Source organism: Sus scrofa, chromosome 17 (genome assembly GCF_054392235.1).
Source record: "Sus scrofa isolate SSC_HxYL_T2T_F1_AM1 chromosome 17, Sscrofa_HxYL_maternal_Yorkshire_Landrace_v2.0, whole genome shotgun sequence".
Classification (NCBI taxonomy): Eukaryota; Metazoa; Chordata; class Mammalia; order Artiodactyla; family Suidae; genus Sus; species Sus scrofa.
In genome coordinates this window covers 56,945,196-56,971,070 of record NC_139399.1, presented here as the reverse complement: position 1 = coordinate 56,971,070, position 25,875 = coordinate 56,945,196, and the positions used below count along the sequence as shown (strand labels likewise).

Sequence of the window (25,875 nt, the reverse complement as noted above, 5' to 3'; positions counted from 1 at the left end):
AAGATAAGGAACAAGACAAGAATGTCCACTCTCACCACTTTTATTCAGCACAGTTTTGGAAATCCTAGCCATGACAATTAGAGAAGAAAAAGAAGTCAAAGGAATCTAAATTGGAAAAGAAGAAGTAAAACCATCATTGTTTGCAGATGATTTAATACTATACAGAGAAAATCCTCAAGATGCTACCAGAAAACTAGTAGAGCTCATCAATGAATTTGGTAAAGTTGCAGGACATAAAATTAATATACAGAAATCTCTTGCATTCCTATACACTAACAATGAAAGATGAGAAAGAGAACTTAAGCAAACAATCCCATTTACCAGAGCATCAAAGAGAATAAAATACCTTGGAATAAACTTACCTAAAGAGGCAAAAGACCTATACTCTGAAAACTGTAAGATGCTGATAAAGGAATTTGAGGATGACACAAACAGATGGAAAGAAATGCTATGCTTTTGGATTGGAAGAATCAACTATGTCAAAATGATGACTCTAATACACTAGGCCATCTACAGATTCAGGGCAATCCCTATCAAAAAGACCCCAAATAGCCAAAGCGATATTGAGAAAGAAAAATGGAGCTGGAGGAATCGGGCTCCCTGACTTTAGACTACATGACAAAGCTACAGCCATCAAAACATTATGGTATTAGCACAAAAACAGAAATACGGATCAGTAGAAAATGATAGAAAGCCCAGAAATAAACCCAAGCACCTATGGTCAATTAATCTAAGACAAAGGAGGCAAGAATATACAATGGATACAATGGAGAGAAGACAGCTTCTTCAGTAAGTGGTGCTGGGAAAACTGGACAGCTACATGTACAAGAATGAAATTAGAACACTGTGCACAAAAATAAGCTCAAAATGGATTAAGGACTTAAACGTGAGGCCAGATACTATAAGAATCTTAGGGGAAAATATAGGTAGAATGTTCTTTGACATAAATTGCAGCAATATCTTTTTGGATCCACCTCCTAGAATAATGAAAATAAAAATAAAGAAATGGGACCTAATTAAACTTAAAAGCTTTTTCAAAGCAAAGAAAACCATGAACAAAAAGACAACACACATAATGGGAGAAAATCTTTGCAAACGAAGGGATTGCAAGGAGGGATTAGTCTCCAAAATATACAAAAATCTCATACAGATTTATATTAAAAAAAACCCATCAACAAATGGTCAGAATATCTAAATAGACATTTATCCAAAGAAGACATACAGATGGTCAATAAGCACATAAAAAGATGCTCAACAGCACTAATTATTAGAGAAATGCAAATCAAAACTATGAGGTATCACCTTACACCAGTCAGAATGGCCATCATCAAAAAACAATAAATGCTAGAGATGGTGTGCAGAAAAGGGGCCCCTCCTACAATGTGGATGGGAACGTAAACTGATGCAGCCACTATGGAGAACAGTATGGAGGTTCCTTAAAAAACTAACTATAGAACTATCGCATGATCCAGCAATCCAACCCCTGGGTATATGTCTTGGGAAAACCGTAAGTGGGAAAGATACATGCACCCCGATATTCACTGCAGCACCATTTACAATAGCCAGGACATGGAAGCAACCTAAATGCCCATCAGCAGAGGACTGGATAAAGAAGATGTGGTACATATATACAATGGAATATTACTCAGCCATAAAAAAGAATGAAATAATGCCATTTGCAGCAACATGGATGGATCTAGAGATTATCACACTAAGTGAAGTGAGGCAGAGAGAGACAAATACCATATGAGATCACCAATACATGGACTCTAATAAAAAATGATACAGGGGTTCCTGCCACTGTGCAGTGAGTTAAGAATCCAACTGCAGAGGCTTGGGTCACTGTGGAGGTGTCAGTTTGATCCTTGGCCCAGAGCAGTGGGTTAAAGGATCCAGCATTGCTGCAGCTGAGACCCGAGCTACAGCTTGGATTCAGTCCCTGGTATGGAAACTTCTATATGCCACAGGTGCAGCCATAAAAAAAAAAATGATACAGATGAACAGGAAAATCTACTCAATACTCTGTGACAGCCTATATGTGAAAAAAATCTGAAAAAGAATGGATCTATGGATCTACCTATCTCTGATTCATTTTGCTATACATTTGAAACTAATACAACATTGTAGTCACCTTATTCCAATAAAATAAAAAAAATGCAGATGCTGACTCAGTTGCTGGTGGAGGGGCTTGAAAGTCTGCAGTTTTTTTTTTTTTTTTTTTTTTTACTTTTTAGGGCCACATCTGTGGCTTATAGGAAGTTCCCAGGCTAGGGGTCAAATCAGAGCTGCACCTGCCTGCCTACACCACAGCCACAGCAGTGCTGGATTCGAGCTGCATCTGTGAACTAAACCACAGCTCACAGCAATGCCAGATTCCTGACCCACTGAGAAAGGCCAGGGATCGAACCTGCATCTTCCTGGATACGAGTCATAACTGTCGAGCCACAGTGGGAACTCCCAAAACCTGCAATTCTAACAAGCTCCCAGGTGATGCTCGTGTGGTTGGTCCAGAGGCCACAAGCTGAGTATCGAGGAATGAAGCCAGCAGTGCTCAAACTCCACTTAGCATCGGCATCGCCTGGGGGGCGAGTTAAGCCACAGAGGGCTGGGCCCACCCCAGATCTGAGGTCTGAAGCTGGGGCCGGAGAATCTGCCTTCCCAGCACGTCTCCAGGTGATGCTGCTGCTGGTCAGGGGACCACATGTACAGAACCACTGGTTGTGATTAAGACATGGGGGGGGGCATAATCATGGGCAGGATGCTTCGCCCGTTCCTTAGCCTCCACCCCCCAAAGTGAGGAGGGTGAAATCCCAGCACCCTCTTCCCGAGGGCATCACGAGGGTTACACGGAGGGAACTAGGATGTGTAAGCCTCTCAGAGCAGCGCCTGGCGCCGAGCACGTGGGATGTGAGGGACAGCCCCCATCCGGGACGTAGTTCCCTTGTCCAGGGGCGCAGCCGGAGCTCAGGCCGGCCCTCCGGCCCCTCTCGCCCGCCGCTCACCGCCAACGTTGTTCTTGTAGGTGTTGTACATCTCCTTGACCCGCCGGTAGCGGAAGGCCAGCTTCCTCATCCAGTCCACGCCGCCGTGGACGCCGGAGCCCAGGCACAGGTTGGCCCCTGGGGCCGAACTGTGGAAGCCATCGGCGGAGAAGTTGTAGGTGCTGGGGAGAGGGAAGGGGCGGGGGGAGAAGAGACAGTTAATGTGGGGCGGTGGGAGGTGGGGGCTCTTCCCCAGGACCCATGGGTGCGGCTTAGGGTGCCACGATGTCTCCGGAGGTGTGAGGGAGAAGCAGGACCGTGGCTTTAACCAGCTTCTCAAACATCAGGGAGTCCTCTGCTCCTGCCTAGTCAGTACCCGTTTTCTGTTCTCTTCTTTTTGGAAGTTCCCAGGCCAAGGATTGAATCTGCACCACAGCAGTAACCAGAGCCACGGCAGGGACAATGTCAGATCTTTAACCCACTGAGCCACCAGGTAACTCCTATTTTCCTTTCTTTGGGTATCAAAGGACATCTCTATTTTGGGGGTGGGGAGCCATGCTGTCCCCTGCATGCAGGGGCCCAGCTAGGAAATGCCCCCCTTGCTCCCCCTTTAGAATTTGAAGGTGGTAGGCAACTCCGAAAAATGACCAGCCTTGGTTCATCCTGAAGGAAGGGTCTAGAAGAAAACATGTTAGTTCTTGCTACTCTGATCCCCAATCTGCCCTCTCTTGCGTCCCCCGTAAAAGGCCCGGCTGCTGATCCTTTCCATTCTATGAGCATCTCCAGATCTTTCCGCAGAAATTCCCTACGTTAATTTTTCAAATTTGTTAAACAGGCAGAGTCGATGGCTGGTGCTTTGCAGACAAAACCCTCCACCGGCATGAAATGCGGCCTGGGAATGGGTCAGAGTGTCACATGAAGCTAATGACAGAAGCCACAGCTGGCAACCGGAAGGGCAACGAGGGGGCGATTCGCCCCCAGGGCAGCTAGAGTGGGCGCCTGAACACCTCTGCTCCCCATGAGCACCACTGCCTTTTCCGCCACCAGAGGCTTGGTATAGGACTGCAAAGTCACGGGAGTAACACAGGCCATGACGTCACGAGGCAAAACCAGGGGGTGACAAGGGATGTCAAACCTTCAAAAATGCGAGTCTCTTTGGAGAGAAAAAGACGGGGGAAGGCAGGTCCGCGTGGACCCCAGGGGACCCTGACTTTTGCCCCTTCTTTGAATTATTTTGTTGTTTCTGAATTTTCTGTGATGATTTTTAAGGGTGAAAAAAGGCATCGTATTTTTTTTGTCTTTTTGCCTTTTCTAGGGCCACTCTTGCTGCACATGGAGATTCCCAGGCTAGGGGTCGAATTAGAGCTGTAGCCGCTGGCCTACACCAGAGCCACAGCAATGTGGGATCCGAGCCACGTCTGCAACCTACACCACAGCTCACGGCAACGCCAGATCCTTAACCCACTGAGCAAGGCCAGGGATCGAACCTGAAACCTCATGGTTCCTAGTCAGATTCGTTAACCACTGAGCCACTACAGGAACTCCAGGGCATTGTATTTTTTAAAAAGATGTGATGCACTAGGAATGAACAACATTTGGAGATTGTATTTGAGGTCTCCCAGGTTTAAGGCCACTGCCGCAGCAGGTAAAAGGGACGTGAAACGTGTGAAGTGCTGGGTCATTCTCCCTGTGGGAGATGTGCTGACGCCAGAACACGGCATGATGTGACCTGCAGCTGTCACCCACCATCCTATGCCTGGGGCTCAGCCTTACAGCCTGAATATAAAACCGATGACAACGAAAACCCTGCAGGATCCCCAGAGACATCTTTAGCGATGCCTCAACATTTCACCTTGCAGGTTCCCTGGGGCAGGTGGGCCAGGAGGACACTGACCCAGGTGACTCAAACGTAGACAGTGGCCTGCCCTCCAGAGCAGGGCGCATGGACAGTCACAGAGAGACCCCACAGGCAGACGGAAGTTGTTCTTCAGATGTCTTCAAATCCTTGCCCATTATGTCCATATAAACACACCCACACCCATTCATGTGGGTCATTTCTCACAGACATTTGTGTGGGTGTGAGTGTGAATAAAACTGAAAGCCAGTCAGGATGCCAGAGAGTGGTTAGTTGGAGATGGTGGGGATATGGGGCAAGCCGGCCCACACCACAGTCACAGCAACTCGGGATCTGAGCCACATCTGTGACCTATACCATGGCTCATGGCAACACCAGATCCCTAACCCACTGAGCAAGGCCAGGGATTGAACCTGCGTCCTCATGGATGCCCGTCAGATTCGTTTCTGCTGAGCCACGAGGGGCACTCCTCTTCTCTACTCTTTACTCCACCACTCATATTTAAAAGCAAGCACAGAGGAGTTCCCGTTGTGGCTCAGTGGTTAAGAACCCAACTAGTATCCATGAGGATGTGGGTTTGATCCCTGGCCTCACTCAGTGGAAGGATCTAGCATTGCCACAATGTGTGGCATGAGCCGCGGATGTGGCGCGGATCTGGTTGTGGCTGTGCCTGGCGGCTATGGCTCTGATTTGACCCCTACCCTGGGAACCTCCATTTGCCCAAAAAGACCAAAAAAACAAAAAAACAAAAACAAAACAAAAAAAAAAAACAAAAAAAAAAAGAAAGAAAAAGCGTGGAGAAAAAGTTTTGACTCTTCTAATAACTGTCTATGAAAACGTCCTCTCCCGCTCGAAAGATGCCAGTGGGTTTATTGCACAGATATGTTATTGCCGGTGCTTCCTTCTCAGCTCCTCCCTTGGGTGGCAGTGAGCAGGGGCTCAAGAGAGATGACCTGTCCCCAACCAGCAAAGGGAGCAGGTAAGATCTAATCAAAGGGGCGGAGAACTATTTAGCAAGGACTCACTGTGCCAGGCACTTTTCTAGCATATTCTTAACCGGGCAGGAAAGGGGCCAGGTGACTTTATCCCATCACGGTCCCTCATTTCCAGAACCTGCACCTTCAACTGCCCTGTGCTCCTTCCTCTCTACTGCCAAGGTTCCCATCTTGCTAGGTAAGTTCTTCTTCTTCTGTTTTTAAAAGAGAAATTCTGTTTTCCGTCCACCTCATTTCCACTTGCCGTTTGAGAGTCTGTGGAAGAATGGCTGAAGACCATCCGCCGGCCTGAGTGGCAGGTGGACACCACTGTCTTCAACAGCAAGCCTCTGGGTAGGCGCAGAGGGCACCTTTGCAGCTTCAGACGGGTCTGTGACCTTGGGCGGAGTGGCAGTGTCCTTGGGAGCTGAAGCATCCATTCCCTCGGACCTTCTCTCTGGTCACAGCCTTTTCAGCAGCAGCCTACTCTTCCTTTTCCAGCTCTGCTGGATCCCTGCAGGAACAGAGCAGGCATGACCTTCCCGGGTGCCGATGGGAGACGGAGCTGCACACGCACAGACCTCCTGAGACCCACAGGGCATGTTCCCTTGTTGTGGGGACAGCGCAGAAGGCAGTCTGCGTGACACAGAGCGGAAGGTAGGTTAACACGGGAGCCTCTGGCAGAGGCTGGTGGTCAGTCCTGGGACCAGCAGCCCCAGGAAGTTGCCTGGATCTGGTTAGCGAAGGTTCTAGGAGCGAAGCAGCCAGAAATAGGAGTGGCTCCAGCAGCCAGAGCAAACTTCGGCATAGCTCACCGGCCAATCTTCCTGGTGGGCGTGACACTGATATCAGCAGCCGGAAGAAGCTTTGCCCCCGTTCTCTTCTGATTTATGGTGTAGGTGTGTCTCTTTTCCTTGTGTAGATGTTCTGATCTGTTTGGGAGTCAAGGGGGGTGTCTCCTAACTGGGTTCCGGGTGTGAGGAATCTGAGGTCATCTTCCTTCTTCATCTGCAGGATATCCAGGGCTCTGGGCATGCTGGAAGTTTCCCTTTAAGTAAGATGGGAATCTAGAATAATGCTTATGGACCCCTCCCTGGTTAGTGGAGAAAGGCTAGAAAATTTATTCCTGAAAAAGAACACTGACTCTATAAACTCAGAGGATGCCCTGGGGAGACGCCTGGATGTTCTGCCAAGGGGTGGAGGGCAGGGAAGGGCTTCCATGAATCCTGCCTTCCCCCACTTACCAGCTGTGTGAGGCTGGGCAGGTTACTTAACCTCTCTGTACCTCCCATTCCCCAAGGGTAAAACGGGATGATGATGAGAGCAACTGTCTCCCAGGGTTACTGTGAAGATGCAAGTGAGTTAACCCAGGTAAAGCATCTGGAACAGAGCAGGGGGCAAGATAAGGGCCTTGCCACTGTTGATTTTAATGTTCACTGAATGAAAAAAAAGCCAAATGAGGGGCATTTGATGCTGCGTACCCAGCACACAGTAGGTCTTCCACAGATATTTTTTGAATGAATAAATGGGGAATTTGGCTTCTAGGGGGGAGAAACATCCTTGGATTGTGGATTCTCCCTCTCTCTCTCTCTCTTTTTTTTTTCTTTCTGCTTTTTAGGGCTACACCCGTGGCATATGGAGGTTCCCAGGCTAGGGGTCAAATTGGAACTGCAGCCACCGGCCTACAGCACAGCCACAGCAATGCCAGATCCAAGCCATGTCTACAACCTACACCATAGCTCACGGCAATGCTGGATCCTCAACCCACTGAGCGAGGCCAGGGATCGAACCTGCAACCTCATGGTTCCTGGTTGGATTCGTTTCCACTGCACCACGATGGGAACTACTGGATTGTGGATTCTTGAAGTGAGATACCGAACAGCTCAGCATGGGGCAGGGTTCAGAGGGACATTGCTGTAAATTCCAAGCCAGCCAGCTACAGGGAAAGCTATCAAAACAGAACCCAGGGAGTTTCCATTGTGGCTCAGTGGGTTAAGAACCCGACATAGCATCCATAAGGAATGAAGGTTTACTTCCTGGCCTTGTTCAGTGCATTAAGGATCCAGAGTTGCTGCAAGCTGCTGGCAGCTGAAGCTCTGGTTTGACTTCTAGCCTGGGAACTTACATATGCCACACATATGGCCCTAAAAAGACAACACACACCAAACCCCCCCCCCCCCCAAAATCCCCCCAAAACAAATAGGGAACACAGGTGCTCATTGCCTTGAAAGGGAGAGTGGCTCCTAGGGATGACTTCACGGAGAGGACACAGTTGACCGTGACCCAAATGGCCCTGGCGGTCGAGGGAGCCGTGCTCCTTGCCAGGCCTGGCCGCAGAAGGGATTTTCTGAACGGCTAATTAAAAGGACGCAGGCGCTGCCCGCTGAGCGCTTCTAATTGGGCTGGGTTTGCAAAGACTCACAGGGCTCATGAACAGAAACTCTAGTTTCTTTTTTGAAGTTGGAAGACACACCCAGGAAGCAAACACTAAGTGCGCGACTGGCCCACAAGCAAAACATTATTTGGTCTCGTGATATTTTTGATGGGCCTGGAGGTGATGAATTGTGATAATTTTGGATAAGCCCAGATTAACTAGGGTTCCGTTTTTATAAAGTCTCTCCAGGGGCAGGTTTGGAATATTCCAGCTGCATTCTTCTGAAAGCTAGCTCATTTCCAGCAGTTGGGCACCTTATTTCAGGAATTCACCTCCTAGGAGTGTTTTCTCCTAGAAACCAGACATACCACTTATTCATTTAAGAAATATTTTTTTGGAGTATTGACTGTATTGATTTTTACATTAAATAGTGTATGTATGTTAATGAATGCAATCTAACCTTGGGAGAAGGTATACCAGACTCTGGGGCAGCAGACTCCTTATGCTGCCCCGCGGCATATGGAGCTCCCAGGCCAGGGATGGGCCAGGGATCAGATCCAAGCTGCAGTTGGGACCTAGGCTGCAGCTGTAGCAATGCCGGATCTTTTAACCCACAGTACTGGGCTGGGGACTGAACCTGTGTCCTGGCCTTGCAGAGACACAGTCGATCCTACTGTGCTGCAGTGGGAACTCCATTTTACCATATTCTTAATAGTGGTGATTCTGGGAAGCAAGATCAGTGGTGCCTGGCATTTTTTACAATATCATGTATTACTTTAAAAGCAGGGGAAAAAAAACCCATAGAGAGATGAACATAAGCAGAGTCACAGAGAATTTGTGGAAAGCTCAGCCTCGGTGATTTGAGGTGATGCAGAAGAGGCATGGTGGGGTGGGGGCGGGGTTGTGATTTTTGAGTTCGGAGAAACCCAAGTCCCAGTTCTGGCTGAAGGCAGGCACATCTTGCCCTGAAAACCGGCCCACCCTTCCTCTTTGCTTCCTCTTGAAAGGTGAGTTTGATAGCCAATCAATAGGGGGCTTTTTTTTTTTTTTTTTCCTGGGGCCGGGGGGACTGAACCTGAACCACAGCAGTGACAATGCTGATCTTTAAATTGCTGCGTCACCAGGGAACTCCCCAGAGGGGCATTTTTGACTCTCCACGTTCCTACCTTAAATCTTGCCCATTGTCATCAGACGAGACATCGTCCACGTGGATCTGGTCGCAATCCTACAGAGAATTTGGCAAGAAAAGAGAAAGGGAGGAATGTGAGTGGTTAAGCTGATGCAGCCTTTAAGGGTTGGGGGAGAAGGAGCAATGGATGGGGAGTCAAGAGTCCTCTAGCGTGAATTTTGCTGGAAATGGTTAGGTGACCTTGGGCTAAGTCTCATCCTCTCTTTTGCCTTTGGTTTCCCTATAAATGACCACAAGGAGGTGGTGACCATAGAGTTTATCATGCAAACCAAGACAGTTTTGCAGTGTAAAGGGGGATGCTAGCAACATCACATTGGGAGAAAGGGGACCCTCCCACATTGTTGGTGGGAATGTAAATTGGTGCAACCGCTATGGAGTACCGTATAGAGCTTCCTCAAGAAACGAAAAACAGAACTACCATATGATCCAGGAATCCCACTCCTGGGCATATATCTGGAGAAAATAATAATTCAAAAAGATACATGCACCCCAGTGTTCACTGCAGCACTATTTACAACAGCCAAGACATGGAAGCAACTTAAATGTCCATTGGCAGAGGAGGAGATAAAGAAGACGTGGTACATAAATACAATGGAATATTACTCAGCCATAAAAAAGAACAAAATAATGCCATTTGTAGCAACATGGAGGGACCTAGAGATTATCATACTAAGCAAAGTCAAAGACAAATACCATATGACATCACTTACATGTGGCATCTAAAACAATGATACAAACGAACTTATTTATAAAACAGACCCATCGACTTTGAAAACAAACTTATGGTTACTAAAGGGGAAGGGGGACGTCTGGGACTGGGGACTGAACACATATATGGAAGGGGACCTGCTGTATGGCACAAGGAAATCTACTCAATGTTCTGTGATAACCAGTATGGGATTGGATACGTGTATACGTACGGCTGAATCACTTTGCTGTACAGCAGAAATTAATACAACATTGTGAACTGACTATACTTTAAAACAATCAAAATAAAACTACAATACACCACCACAAATTACATTGGGAGGACAGGCACAAAACAGGACCAATCTCCCTCTGCCCCCAGGTACACCAGGCCCTATGGTCACCATGGCCATGCAGTGGAAGTCTTTGTCTTGTTCAAGGTGTTTCCTCGGCTTGGAATGTTCTTCCGCCTTCATCTGCTTAGTAGGACCTTGTATTCTCCAACCATTAGCTTCTGGACCTATCCCCTGCCCAAGTTCCCCTCTGTGTCTCACAGTCTGTGACCGTCATTTACGGAGCACTTACGCTACAGGGCCAAGCACCATTCCAAGGGCTTGCTGTCCCACAGACTCCAGTAACATGCTGCTTTCCACCACCCACACATCTCTCAATTCTTTTAGGGAAATACCTTAACACGTGGGCATGAAGACTGAGGGGAGGGGATGACAGGGATGGGCATGTGACCCACGTTCCACCAATCAGAGAAACCCAGGCTTCCTCTGGCCAGAGCAATTGCTTCAGAGATGAGGGTGTGGCCTCAGCTGGACCAATGAGAACCAGCCGTGGGACTTTTGGGGAGAAGCTCTTCTTTTCCTGGGGCTGTTGGGGAAAACAGGTCTGGGAGGTGGAGAGAGGGGTGAGGCCCCATCGTAACATTTGATCCTGGGAATCCAGCCCACAGCTGAGACAAGGCTGCCCTGATTCGGGTCGGCTGCATGACGACCGTCCACAGATGTCCACGTTCTAATCCAAAATGTACACGGCAGAAGGAACTGTGCTGATGTGATGAAGGTAAAGATTCTGAGGTGGGGAGAGCATCCTGGATTACCCCGGTGGGCCGTAAACGTAATCACGAGGGTCCTTACGTAGGAGGCAGAGGGGTCCTTGACAACAGAGAGGTGAGGGGAATGGGAGTAGGGTGCCCTGAAAATGGAGGAAGAGGCCACAAGCCAAGAAACACTGGTAGCCGCTAGAAGCTGAAAAAGGCACAGAACCAGATTCTCCCCTTCAAGCTTCCAGAAGAAACCAGTTCTGCCCACATCTTCAGCCCTCTGAAACTGATTCTGGACATTCGACCTCCAGAACTGTGTTGTTTTAAGCCACTTAGGTCTATTTCAAGTGCTCAATAGCCAAATGGAGCCAAGGGCTACCATATTGGATGGTGCACCTTTCCCATCATTGCAGAAAATTCTACCAGACAGTGCAGCTCTGGAGGGATAAAGGAACGAGGCTGACAATTTCTCTTCGACGTTGACAGTGTCAATTAGGGAAGAGCTTGCAGGCTGGCCTGGAGACCTATATTATTTAGGCCACACTGTGCTTAAAACATTTTTTGAAATAATAGGCACCCCCCTACTTCTTGCTCCCTCTTTTCCCTCCCTCCCTCCCTCCTCTCTCTTCTTCTTCTGTCTTTCTCTCCCTCTCATTCCAGATTTTCAGCTACTTTGAGAACTGACATGCCCTGGCAATGCAGGGCTTGCATGCTCCTATCCCGACCATCCTTGGCTGTGACATCCACCTGTACTCCTCCACACTCTGCTGGGTTTTCTTTTCTTCACTCATCTGGTTACTTGGCCCCTGTGGGCACCCTGGTTTGAGCCCTCTGATCCTGGGCAATCTCATAGAGATAGAAGGGTCCTAGGACCAGCAGTCCTAGTATGTTAATGAAAACTGTATTTAAAAGCCAGTGGTGACTTCAGAGACACAGGCACCAAGAAAAAATTAATAGCAGATTTCCCCCCAGCCCATTGCTTTGCCTGAAATTGGAAAAACAGCCCCCACCCCGGTGGCCTCCAGTCCTTCCCCCCAGCTTGAAAGCTGCTCCGGGGGGTCACCCGGGCTCAGGCCCCCGGGCAGGGTTCCCTGTGCTTTCCCTGATGTCAGGGGAAAGGTATGTGCGGAGGCTCTGGTTTTCTCATTTGCAGGGGGGTTGCTGGGGGCGCTAAAGTGTGACAACAGTAGCGATCACATTTCGGACTTAATAAAGTACCGTGACGCTCAGCTAGACGCTACCTCATACGCCACCAGCTGACCTGGATCGAGTTACCCTCTGAGCCAGCACGGAGGGGAGTGGGACAATGCAAAGGACACGAGGACCAGGCTGGGCCCTGGGGGAAGAGGAGCCTGTGCCCCTCGACTGTGCTGCATGGGGGCAGGCCTCTGACAAAGGACGCCAGCTTCTCACAGCCCAGGGTGCTTCTAGCCTCTCTCGAGCCAAAGGGTGACTATCCTGGGGGGTTTGGATGGGACCACATGACAGAGACAGAAGAAGGGTTCCCGTGGCCTTGACATTGGGGGGGGGGTACAGTGGGGCTGAGGAATTTATACTTGTGGACCCAAAGAAACACCTGCAAATGGTCTTGTGCAAGGATGAGCATCATCCCGGTGAGAAACTGAAAAACACCTGCAGTTCCCCCGATTGTGGCGGAATGAACTGTGGTATATCCATTCAGGGGGCCCCTGCCCGCCAGCTCAGAAGCGTGAAGTGATTACTATGTGAGCATGTGGCGATGCCTCCAAGACCTCTTCCAGGGTGAGAAAAAAGCAGACCAGAGAATGATACTTCCAGCATCACACATGTATATATTCATACAAACCAATTAAAAACAAATCAAGATATCATATATGAATGTATCCATATACATAAATGGAAATAGAAAGATCTAGAAGCTCATGCATCTGGCTGCAAACAGTAATTCCATCAGGCAAGGCAATGGAGTTGGGTTAGTGGTCAAAGGAGGCTTTCAACTTGCTGAAATGCTTCCTTCCTTCCTCCTTCCCTTCCTTTCTCTGTCTTCTTAGGACCACACCCGCAGCATATGGAAGTTCCCAGGCTAGGGGTTGAATAGGAGCTCCAGGTGCCAGCCTACGCCACAGCGATGCTGGATTTGAGCTGTGTCTGCGACCTACACCACAGCTCATGGCAATGCCGGATCCTTAACCCACTGAGTGAGGCCAGAGATCGAACCCATGTCCTCATGGATACAAGTCAGGTTCATTATGGCTGCACCACAGTGGGAACTCCTCTTTCTCTTTCTTTTAAACAAGAACACTGTGGATATGTATTGCTTTTGAAAGAGACAATATCTCCGTGGGGAGGAGATGAAGAGATAGGATCTAACACTGGAGGACAGAGCTAGCACTGACCAGCTCCCGATGGGCCAGGGCCTGTGCTCAGCCCTTCACCTGTGTTAAGAGGGATATCACTGTATCCATCGTACGGAGGAGAGAACGAGGCAGAAGAAGTACGAGAACAGGCCTGTTACGGGCTGACCTGCAGTCCTAACCCCAGTACCTGTGAATGTGATCTCATTTGGAAACAGGGTCTTTACAGATGATCAAGGGAATGAGCTCATGAGGGTGGCCCTAATCCAGAACAGATGGTGTCCTGATAAAAAGGGGACATTTGGGCACAGAGACAGACAGGCCCAGGGGGAGAACGTCGCCTGACCTTGAGGTGAGGTGATGCATCCACAAGCCAAGGAATGTCTTGGAGAAGCTAGGAGAGAAAGGCAACAACAAACAGATGTCTCCCTCACAGCCTTCAGAACAAACCAGCCCAGCTGACATCTTGATCTTGAACTTCTGGTCTCGAGAACTGCAGAACAGTAAGTTTCCCTTGTTGAAGCCACCTGTCTGGGTATTTCATTTCCCCAGGACGTTAATACAGGGCCTGAGGCTGCACAATAAGGTCGAGGAAGAGCCCAGGAGGCCATCTGCCTCCAGAGCCTGTGATTGCAAAGATCCATTATCCCAAGGCCATTTATAAAAATGCCTCCTGTGGGCCCAAGAACTGCAGCAGATTCTGCTTGGGTTGAGAGAGGGAGGTTTCAAGGCTCTTGTCCTCCAGGTACTTACTATGTCACTGGAAAAGAGAGGCTTTCTGCTGCTTCCACTGTGGTCCAAGCCATCATTACCCTCCACTGACACCAGGGGGCGGCAGACTAAGACTCAGGGATCAAATCTGGCCTGCCATTGTTGTGTAAATAAAGTTTTATTGGAACACAGCCATGTTCATTCACTTATGTACTGTCTCTGACTGCTTTTGTCCTACTATGGGAGAACTGACTAGCTGAGACAGAGACAGTCTGACCTGCAGAGCTTAAAATATTTACTCTCTGTAAGAAGAAATTTGCGGACCCCTGACTATTGCAGTCACCTCCTGACTCTTCCTGCTTCTACTCTTGTCTACTTCTCATCTTTGCAGCTTCGTTTCCATCCAGTAGCCAGAGAGATGCTGTTAAAGCTTAAGTTAGATCCTGCCTTTCCCCTGTTCAAACCCCCACAAGGGCCTCCATCTCCCTGCAAGTAAAAGCACAGTCCTCCCTTGTCTGCACACCCCTCCACGTCCCACGCCTCTCACTGCAGACACAGCAGCCTCTGCTGGTCCTTCAACAACCCTCATGCTCTTGCCCCATGAACGGCCTTTGCATTGGCTGTTCCTTCCGTTTTGAATGCTTTCCTCCCTTTTCTTTCCATCTGTCAAAAGCCTGCCAAGGTTTGCTGATGTCACCGCTGTGTAAAAACTGCCCCAATTCCACCCCCTGTCAGAATGAATGACCTCTGTCTGTTTCCCCACTTTGCGGGGCCTCCAGGATTAACCTAGCTTGATAGAAGGGCCGATTTCTTCTTCCTCCATCCACTAAATTGGGAAACCTAAAGGTAATGCCCATTTTTTTTTTTAACTGGTATTTGCAAGGTCAGAATGTATAGCAGTTAAGAGCACAGACTCCAGGATCTGGGACAAATTCTTTTTTTTTTTTTTTCTTTTTAGGATGGCACCTATAGCATATGGAAGGTCCCAGGGGAGGGGTTTAATGGGAGCCGCAGCTGCTGGCCTAAGCCACAGCAACTCAGGATCTGAGCCGAGTCTGCGAGCTACACCACAGCTCACAGCAATGCCAGATCCTTAACCCACTGAGTGAGGTCAGGGATCAAACCTGCGTCCTCATGGATCCAAGTCAGATGTTCTACCACTGAGCCCCAGTGGGAACTCTTGGGCCAAATTCTGACTCTGCTAAATTACTAAAAAATGAACTTGGACAAGTTATTGAATTTTTTCTCCTTTTGGCCATGCCTGTGGCATGTAGATGTCCCCAGGCGAGAGATCAAACTCGAGCCACAGCAGTAACCCAAACCATGGCAGTGATAACACTGAGTCCCCAGCTGCTAGGCCACCAGGGAACTCCAGGTATCATATTTTTTTGACTCTCAACTTCCTGGTCTATAATTGAGCTAGAGAACAGTACTTCCCACTTAGGGTTTTGTAAGGATTGAATGAATCGATATGAGTAAAGCACTTTGAAGAATTCCTTGCTCATAGAAAATGCCACATACATGTTTGCCTTAATTATTGCTGGTATTAACCATTTTGAATTCACTTGGCCCAAACTGAATTGAGTTCACCACTGAAAGAGGTTCATGGGTGGTCAGGCCTGCTGATGAAGCAATTTAGAAGCAAAGCAGAACACAGCAATCGTCAGAGCAAATTCCATGAACTCATCACATTAATGCATCTCAGGGAACCAGGGCAGGGGGTGGGTGGGGAGGCAGGCAGAAGAGAACTGGGGTGGAGTCATTGCTTCACACATCCTTGGCATTGTAGGTGGCCTTCAAATGCCCATCCTTGGGGTCCCAGTGACAGCCCTGCCGTTTCCTAGGTGTGTGATCTTGGGCAAGTTGCTAGGTACCTGTAAGCCTTCATTTTTTTTTTAAAGCTTTAAATTTTAGAATAGTTATTGTTATTGTTATTATTATTATTATTTGCTTTTTAGGGCCACACCCGTGGCATATGGAAGTTCCCAGGGTAGGGGTCGAATTGGAGCTACAGCTGCCAGCCTACACCACAGCCACAGCAATGCAGGATCTGAGCCAAGTCTGTGACACCACAGCTCATGGCAACGCTGGATCCTTAACCCACTGAGCGAGACCAGGGATTGAACCCGCAACCTCATGGTTCCTAGTCGGATGCATTTCCACTGCGCCACGACAGAAATTCCTACGATAGTTTTGGATTTGCCAAAAAACTTTGAATATTAGTAGAATGTTTTCATATAACCCCACACCCAGTTCCCCTTATTAACCTCATGTTCAAATAGCATAGTTGTCCCAACTCATAAACAAATATCACTATATTATTGTTAACTAATGTCAGTTCTTTACTAAGTTCTCCCACTACCATCCTTTTTCTCTTCCAGGATCCCACCCTGGGTACCAAAAAACACTTTGTTGTCTTGTCTCTTTCGGTTCCTCAGGGCTGTGATAGTTTCTCAGAGTTTCCTTGGTTTGGGTGACAGTTTAAAGGAGTACTGGTCAGATATTTTGCAGAATGTCTCTCCACTGGGATTTGCCTGGTATCTTTCTCATGGTTAGACTGGGGTTACGGGTTTTGGGGAGGAGGATCACAGAGGTAAAAGGGCCCCCCTCATCACATACTGTCAACATGACTTATCACTGTGGACGCTGACCTTGCTCACCTGGCTCAGGTAGTGTTCCTCTGAGTTCTCCACTGGGAAGCTACCCTCCCCCCCACGTTTCCATATTATACTCTTTGGAAGGAAGAAACTACGCCAAGCTCACAGTTGAGGGTGGAGTACCTACATAAATTATTTGGAAGTTTTCTGTATGGGGGATTCTCCTCCACTTATTTATTTATTCAATCATTCATCTGTGTCCGCATGGGCTCACAGGTACTTATTTTATATTTGGGGGTAGACACCACGTTATTTTAGTACTTGAATTATTCTACTTTTGGCCTCTGGGAACTCTTCAAGTCAGCTCTTATGGCCCTTGACAATCCCCATCATCCTGGGGTTTTTCTGAGCACTTCCTTACTTTTTGGTACTGGAAGGTGCTCCCCGTTTAATCATGTATCTTCTTTCCCAGCCCTAGAATTAGCCACTTCTCCAGGGAGTGGTGTTTAGAAACCAAGATCTGGGTGCTGGGTGTGCTAGTTGCTACAGGAGTGCTGCTGTTTCTGGGCTCTCTTGGGCAGCAGACCAAGGTCTCCAGGATTTTTTAAAAATCATGAAATATGGTTAATGCATGCATTTGTGCATGTGTAATGAGGCAAGTGGCTGGCCTAATCAATGATACCAATTTCAATGCAGAACCCTCCTTTCACCAGTGTGGAAACTGAAGCTCAGACACACCAAGTGGGACTTAGATAAAGAATCACAGGGCTTGGGCGAAGGTGTCTGTGGGATTGCAGAGGGACTCATCTTTCATCAACAATGGCAGTGATTTATCCTTTTGTCATGCACTTAAAGTCCAGATTGAGTTTCAAGGTGACATGAGTATCCTAAAATGCATGAGAGAGCATCTCATCTTTTTCTTTGCTCAGCGGTTTGTGCAGGATGGGATTTATTTACCCTTGCCTCAAATGTCTGGTGGAACTCTTGTTTAAAACGAGTTAGACCTGGTTCCTTTTTCAGGGGAGTACATCTTTAACTACCATTTCAATTTCTCATGGTCACTGGTTTATTTAAAAAATTTCCCCCCTTGGGTTAATTTTTTCTTTTTATGGCTGCACCTATGGCATATGGAAGTTCCTGGGCCAGAGGTTGAATTAGAGCTGCAGCTGGGGTCTATGCCACAGCCATGGCAACGTGGGATGTCCGAGTCACATCTGTGACCTATGTCGAAGCTTATGGCAATGCTGGATCCTTAACCCACTGAGCAAGGCCAGGGATCAAACCTGCATCCTCATAGAGACAACACTGGGTCCTTAGCCTGCTGAGCCACAATGGGAACTCCCCCCATGGGTTAATTGTGGTAATTCATACCTTCCTGAAAAGGGTCCAAGTCATCCAGGTTTTCAAGTTCACTGGTATATAATATTGCTCATGGTATTCTCCTAATTAAAAAAAATGCACTTCTGCTGACGCTATAATAATATCCACCCCTTTCATTCTGGATATTGGTTACTTTTATCCTTGTTCACGCTTGCCAAAGGCTTTTATCTACCTTAATGGTCTTTTCCATGATGAGTTCTTATTAATTTTTCTGTTTTTCTAATAAATGTAATTTAAGGCTGTGCATGTCTGTGTGGATCAGCCTTTGCCGGCATCCCACAGGTGTTGATACTCCGTATTCTCATCCTTGCTAATTTCTGAATGAGCCTGGTGACAAATACCCATCAAAATCCATTCTCATGAAGCTGGTGACAGCTGGGGTTTTCCCAACCTGCCCTGCTCTCATCCAGTCCTATCACTTTCTGTCCTTGGCTGCCTGGAGACACGAACACAGAAAGGAAATTGTTGACAAATTTGCTTTAGAAAAATGACTCATCAGAGCCCAGATGGACTCACTGCCACCCCTTCTCCTTTGAGGCAGGTATATTTTAGAAGTGAGACTGCTTAACGCTGCCTCTAGACTCGCCGGAGAGGGGCCCGCTGGCTGGGAGGGAACCCTGAGCCCTCTTTCTCATGTTGTCTGAATGTTTAACTTTTCTGAGGAGTACTAAAGAGTCTGTGGCCCGCGTTGCATTCATGGCCAGTTGGGCTGGATGTCTTGGAGAGCCGCTCAGCGCTGACACGGTGAAATATTATTCTCCCTGATAGCTCCTGCAGAGCCGTAAATCAGAAGTTTAGCAATCAGGCCTGTGTGTCGGGCAAGCAGCCACGGCCTGCCCAGATTCCAGCCACTTCTGAGTCCCTCCAGCCAGAGCCTTTCCAGAGCCCTGGCAGCATCTTGAAACGCTCCCTCTCCAGCCCACTCGCCTGCCTGGACACACCCGAGTCAGGCCAGAGGCACCTTCTGCCAAAACCTTTAGGTTGACCTCGGTTCTTATCAAGGACCCTTTTCTTCCATTCCCTCTGTGGATCTGTAGTCCTTCTCCAATTCACTGTTCATCTCAAAATTGCTATCTTCTGGAGAACCTGCTGTGGCACGGTGGGTTAAGAATCTGTCTGCAGTGGCTTGGGTTGCTGTGGAGGCGTGGGTTTGATCCCTGGCCTGGCGCAGGGGGCTAAAGGACCTGGCGTTGCTGCAGCGACGACTTGGATTCAGTCCCTGGCCTGGGAACGTCCATATGCCGAGGGTGCAGCCATAAAAATAAAGAAGTAAATAAAATGATGTCTTCCATGAAAAATAAATGTGTCAGCCTAGAAGTCAGCTTGGCCTGGGATCTGATCTACACGCGACTCTTACAGCTCTGGGACCCTCGGACAGTGACCTCTCTGGACCTCATGTTCACCTGTACAATGGAGATTGAAAAAGCAAAACCTCCCTTGCAGGATCATTGCAAGACTTCAGTGAGAAAATGCCACGTGTGACGCCTGGCACAGGGTAAAAAGCTTGCCAGTGCTGGGCAAGTTAACCTCCCTGTGCCTCAGTTTTCCCTTCTTTAAAATGGGGCTGTATAACAGTAGCTACCCCCTGCGGCTGTTGTTAGGGTTAAATGGTGAGTAGGTGAGCCCTCAGGACATGTCAGCTATTGCTGTCACTGGGTTGTTATTCCTGTCTGTGCCCCTCAGCTCCAACCATCCACATCCTTCTTCTTTTTTTTTAAATATGGAACACTTCTTGAATCTGCATGTCATCCTGCGCAGGGGCCATGCTAATCTTTGTATCTTTCCAATTTTTTTTTTAATATATGCTGCTGCATCCTTTCTAGAAATGCATCCAGAGCCTTTGTCTATTGCTTTGTTACCCGTTGGAATTGCTGGGAGGGTGCTGTAGGGGTTCAGTGGGGTTTTGGTTGCTGTTACGGTGTTATTTTGTTCTGCATATATCACGGGAAGATGATGAGCTAACTGACGGAGGAGTTTTCATCTTTGTCATTGACATTTATACCAGGAATGCCTCCTCCTCTTGCTGTCAGAATTTGCTCGTCCTCCTCCAGGCTTCCCGGCTCTACCAGTCCTCCTCGCTCTTGGTTCCCCTGCTCTGGGCAAGTCTAGGTTTCCCGTTGGGCATCGTCTTTCTCAGCCAGATGGCAGCTGTTCTCCAGGGAGAGGTAGCACAGTGGTTAAGGGCAAGCGCTTTGGAGCCAGGCCGCCTGGGTCTGAATACTGCGACTGCCAACTGTGTGACTTCGGGCTGCTCGCTTAACCTCTCGGTGCCTCTGTTTCTTTATTTTATTTTCTTTATTTTAATTTTATTTTTTTTTGTCTTTTTGCTATTTCTTGGGCCGCTCCCGCGGCATATGGAGGTTCCCAGGCTAGGGGTCGAATCGGAGCTGTAGCCACTGGCCTACGCCAGAGCCACAGCAACGCGGGATCCGAGCTGCATCTGTGACCCACACCACAGCTCACAGCAATGCCAGATCCTTAACCCACTGAGCAAGGGCAGGGACTGAATCCGCAACCTCATGGTTCCTAGTCAGATTCGTTAACCACTGCGCCATGACGGGGAACTCCCGTTTCTTTATTTGTAAAATGGGTGTTATGGACTGAATGTTTGTGTCCTCCCCCGATTCAGAGGGTGAAGTCATGACCCTTAGCGTGGCTGTATTTGGAGAAGGAAGTAATTAAGGTTCAATGAAGTCACAAGGGTGGGGCCCTGATCTGAGAGGATTAGTGCCCTTGGAGCAGAGACAGCAGAGCTGCCTGGCACATACTCTTTCTCTTGCTTTCTCTCCCTCTCCTTGTACACACACCTAGGAGAGGCCCTGAGGAGACATGGGGACAAGGCGCCCTCTACAGGCCAACGAGAGTGTTCTCACCAGAAACCACGTTTGCCAGCACCCTGATGTGGGACTTCGAGCTTCCAGAACAGTAAGAAATTTAATTTCTGTTGTGGACGCTGAAGAGTCTGTGGTATTTCATTGCGGGAGCCCAAGCCGACTGAGAGAATGGAGATAACCATGGTGAGACTCAAGCAAGTTAATGCATGTAAACCGCACAGGATAGCGCCTGGCACCCAGGAAGTACTCAGCGAATGCCCCTGTGATTCCTGCTGTTATTATTATTATTAGCACCATCCTAACTGAAAATGTAGGTCATGTCTGACAAATGCAGGGCTTCAGAACTCTCTCACAGAACTTTCTACAGTGAGTACAATGAGGTAAATGTTATGTTCTGTCCAATACGAGAGCCACCAGCCACATGTGGCTAATTCCATGAAAACGACTTAAAATGAAATACAACTAAAAATTCAGTGCCTCAGGCACACTAGCCATATTTCGAGTGCTCAGTAAGCCCACGTGGCCCGCGGTGGCCGTGTGGGACAGTGCAGAGCAGGACGCTGCCATCGCTGTGGGAAGTCCTACTGGACGGCCCTGCTCTAGAACATTGGCTTTCAAGTGGTTTTGACAGTGACCTTCTGTAAGAGATACATTTTCTCTCACGCTGAGATTTAAAGTCCTGAGACATAACTGATACGAGGGACACAACTTCTCAAACAAGACTCACCACTACTATTTGAGAGGCACCCTACCATGCCCCTTTCAATCAACTCTCTGTTTTAAACATTTCAAGCCTGAGCTTCTGATTATTAGAGAAACGCAAATCAAAAGTACAATGAAGTCTCACGGGTCAGAATGGCCATCACTGAAAAGGCTACAGATAACAAATGCTGGAAACGGTATGGAGACAAGGGACCCCTCCTACACTGTTGGTGGGAATGTAAATTGGTGCAGCCACTCTAGAAAACAGTACTGAGATTCCTTAAAAACTAGAGTTGCCATGTGATCCAGCAATCCTACTTGGACACATATCTGGAGGAAACTCTAATTCGAAAACACACATGCACCTCAATATTCAAAGCAGCATTATTTACAATAGCCAAGACATGGAAGAAACCTAAATGTCCATTAACAGATGAATAGATAAAGAAATTGTAGTATATATACACAATGCAATATTACTCAGCCATAAAAAAGAATGAAATAATGCCATTTGCAGCAACATGGGTGAACCTAGAGATTATCATACTAAGTCAGTCAGAAAGAGAAAGACAAATACCACATAGTATCACTTGTATGTGGAATCTAAACAAAGGATACAAATGAACTTATTTACAAAAACGAAACAGACTGACAGGCACAGAAAACAGATTTATGGTAACCAAAAGGGGAAGGGGAGGGGTCATGGAAGAATAGTTGTTTGGGATTAACAGATATAAAATAACAAGGTCCTACTGTATAGCACAGGGAACTATATTCAATATCCTAAACCATAACGGAGAAGAATATGAAAAAGTATCACTTTGCCGGACACCAGAAACTAATCCAACATGGTAAATCGACTATATTCCCCCCCAAAAAAACCCCAAACAAACAAACAAACAAACAACTAAGATAAAACCTTAGTTTCATCCTAAGCAGTTTCACCTATGGAATCACTGGCATCATGCACCAATCATTTTTCTTCCTAAAACGCTAATAAGAAAAACCTGTAAGTTAAACAGCAAAAATTTTGTTTTTCAAGTAAAAGCAAGCCACATGAAGCCCGGCTTGCACTGACCCAGGGAGATCCATAAATCCGGTGCAGCTGACTGACTGCTCGCAAGGGCTGGGCGCGTGTTTCTCACGGGGGTGCCCGCGCATTTTGGGTGGAATGAGTCCTTCCCGTACAAGGCTGTACCAAGTACTGGGTTATGGGGCATTCCTGGCCCCGCCTTTAGAAGCCCACACTTCCCTCCCGATGCCCAACTTACCCTCCCCGACTTGATGAGAAGGCTGCCGGACTCGGAGGGAGCCGGCTCTCTGAGTCAAACGAGGGAAGATGGCAAAGCCAAGACGGCGAGGATGGTTGCATCTCTCACCTGAATCTGGCCGGCTTTCCCCGCTCACCTTCACGCAGGGGCCATGGGGATGAAGGGCATCGCCTCCCCGCCCACCCCTCCCCCGCTGGACACTGAGCCCCCACATCAAACCCCCGAGGGCGGTGCTTGCTCCTAAGCGCCTCTGTCGAGCTGGGAGGAGAGCTCCGTCCGGAGGCTTCGGCGGCCGCACATGCGCAGTTCAGGGAGCTCAGGCTGCTTTCGACGCTCCCGAGCCACAGGTGTGCGAGTTTCACTCCAACCTCCACCCTCGCCCCGCTCCCCAGCTGATGTTTCAGATGAGGGGCCTCTTCCCTGGATTTTAAGGCAAAAGCAGCCGCCCTGTCACAAGGGCAAGTGGGCCCGGTAATTGTCAGATATTTATGCCCCAACTCCAGGTGGCTGATTTAGGGCCAGGTCGCTCACGACTGTCATAATCCTTATGGTATCTCTGTATTACATGTATCGTTATTGAATGATGGTAAAATCAGGGACTGGGCAAGCTAGTTATATCTTCCAGCTCATTGTACAGTACATCAAATGATTTGTATTAAACAGTTTGCCCCCCACCCTGGTGCAGTGTGCCAGGTTCTGTGCTGATGGCTTCCGTATGATCTCCTTTTATCATTACAACCCTGGAAAGCAGGCTTTTTTTTTTTTTTTTAAAGGGCCACAAGTGCGGCATATGGAAGTTCCCAGGCTAGGGGTCAAGTTGGAACTATAGCTTCCAGCCTACGCCACAGCCTACGCCACAAGAATGCCAGATCTGAGCCTCCTCTGCAGCCTACACTGCAGCTCGCAGCAGCACTGGATCCATAACCCACTGAGCGGGGCCAGGGATCAAACACCACATCCTCATGGATGTTCATTGGGTTCATTTCTGCTGAGCCATAATGGGAACTCTGGTAGCTTTTCTTCTACCCATTTAACAGAGGAGGAAACTGAGGGTCCAGGAAATGGAGTGACTTGCCCAGGTCACACAGCCCGGAGATGGTGGAACCAGGACTCAAAGGCAGATTGAGCTGATTAGCAGGTGCCTGCTCTAAACTCAGGACACACATCCCCAATGTCCTGAGACACAGCTGAACTTGGCACCTACCTTGTCTCTGACCAGTCCTCCCACCTCATGGATTCTTCTCCATGAGCGCTTGCACCTTTGAATCCTGGAACCACTGAACTAACAAGTACCTGGTCTGTTCTCCAGCCAGCAGCCAGAGGGAGCCTCTGCACCGTGAGCTGCTCCCCTGCTCAAAAACCCCCAGTGGCTTCTTGTCACCCTTGGAATATGATCTGAAGCCTTCATGATGGCCCCAAGGCCCCACCTGATCTGTCTCCCCCTTCCCAACAAGGCCCTCCACAACCCTTCCAGCTCCTTCAGTTCAGCCGCACTGGTTTCCTCCCGGTTCCTGGAACTTGCTGACCTTGACCATGCCCCAGGGCCTTTGCACTGCTGCTTCCTCTGCCTGGTGCAGTCTTCGCCCAGGTACCCATATGGTCCTCTCTCTCACCTCCTTCAGGTCTCTGCCCAAATGTCAGACAAGCCTTACTTGGTTATACCAAGTAAAAGAGCCCCTGAGACCATCTCCTTCGACTCTGCTAGTTTCTCTGCCAAGCACTTCATCTGGCATTTTCTATCCAGTTGTTTATGGTTTGCTTCGCCAACAGGAAGGTCAATGCCTCCATGGTGGGGATCTTGCTGGTTTTTTTTTTTTTTTGGCTACTGAATCCATAGTACTTAGAGTAGGGCCTGGCTAACACTCAATTCTCTATAAGTTGCTGCTGCTTATGGGAACTGACCCCCTTATTTGCAGAGGGCTCTGCAGGCCTGCAGCAGAAAGGGATCTGACTTTGTTCCCTAAACCCCATCATCCGACCACTCCATACGGGAGCCAGGCCTCGGGCGGGCCTCCTGCAGGCCCCAGCCCCAAACGGCCCCCCTGGGGAGCTCCACGAGGCTGCCCCTCGGAGTTTGATGGGGGCGCCGAGCAGGCAATGTGTTTTCACTTGTGTGAGTCTTAACTTCTCCATCGCGTAACATGGTTTCAATTCTGCTGAGGTGCCCTCAGGGCTTCTGGCACCGGGGACATTTGGGGAAAAAAATGTAGCGAAGAAAAACAAACTGGCTTCCCTGAGTAGCTCCAGCTGGTAATTAAGATCCTTTTCCAAGACTCTGACTTTGGGGCCAGCGAGGACCGGCAGAGGGGCTTCTGAAGACATGGGCTTGAACACACACCAGTCCCAGAAAATACCTGGTTCTGAGCCTCAGGTTCAACCAAGATGGACAAAGCCCCTACTACGTGTCTGCCATTTTTTACTGCCCAAGAGCTTCACGCTCGTGTATCAGCTTGTTGGCTTGGTATCTTCCCTGGGGTGTCCCAGACATTTCAGACCCCGTGTGCCCGCGACAGAGATGGATTCTCCATCATTCCCGGGTTGCCCCCTGCAGAGGATGGCACCGCCACCCCTGGTCAGGTCAGGTCAGGTCAGGCCCGGAGTCCCTCTGGACTCCTCTCTCTCCCTCACCCTCCTCTCCAGCTCATCAGCAAGGCCTCTCAGCTCGACCGCCTTCCCGAAGCCCACATCTTACCACCTCAATCCAACCCATTTTTCTCCTTTTGCGCGGACAACAGCAGTCATCTCTTTCCTGGTTTTCCTGTCTCTACATTTCCCCTCCTGCTGCCCATTCTCCATGCGGCGGCCAGAGTGGTCCCTTTAAAACAAAACCCAGGTCACGTGGCCCTTCCTGTTTCCGGCTCCCTCGCCCCATGCTTGTCCACAGCACTCAGAAGAAACTCTGCATGAGCTCGTGTCTGGCCCACGCCTCCCCCTCC

At 48.6% G+C, this 25,875-nt stretch overlaps 1 protein-coding gene and 1 pseudogene across 5 annotated transcripts in view; both read right to left on the bottom strand.

Annotated features, from left to right (window-relative positions):
- EYA2 (EYA transcriptional coactivator and phosphatase 2) overlaps nucleotides 1–25,875 on the bottom strand; it is a 315,037-nt gene that overhangs the window by 19,003 nt on the left and 270,159 nt on the right. For all 5 annotated transcript variants that reach the window (XM_021077395.2, XM_021077398.2, XM_021077396.2 and 2 more), the window contains 2 exons: nucleotides 9,351–9,409; nucleotides 3,003–3,163 (listed from right to left, as the gene is read on the bottom strand). In XM_021077395.2, the coding sequence (XP_020933054.2) occupies nucleotides 3,003–3,163; nucleotides 9,351–9,409 (220 nt within the window). The remainder of the gene's footprint in view (nucleotides 1–3,002; nucleotides 3,164–9,350; nucleotides 9,410–25,875) is intronic.
- On the bottom strand, nucleotides 19,847–19,946 carry LOC146395343 (U6 spliceosomal RNA; annotated as a pseudogene).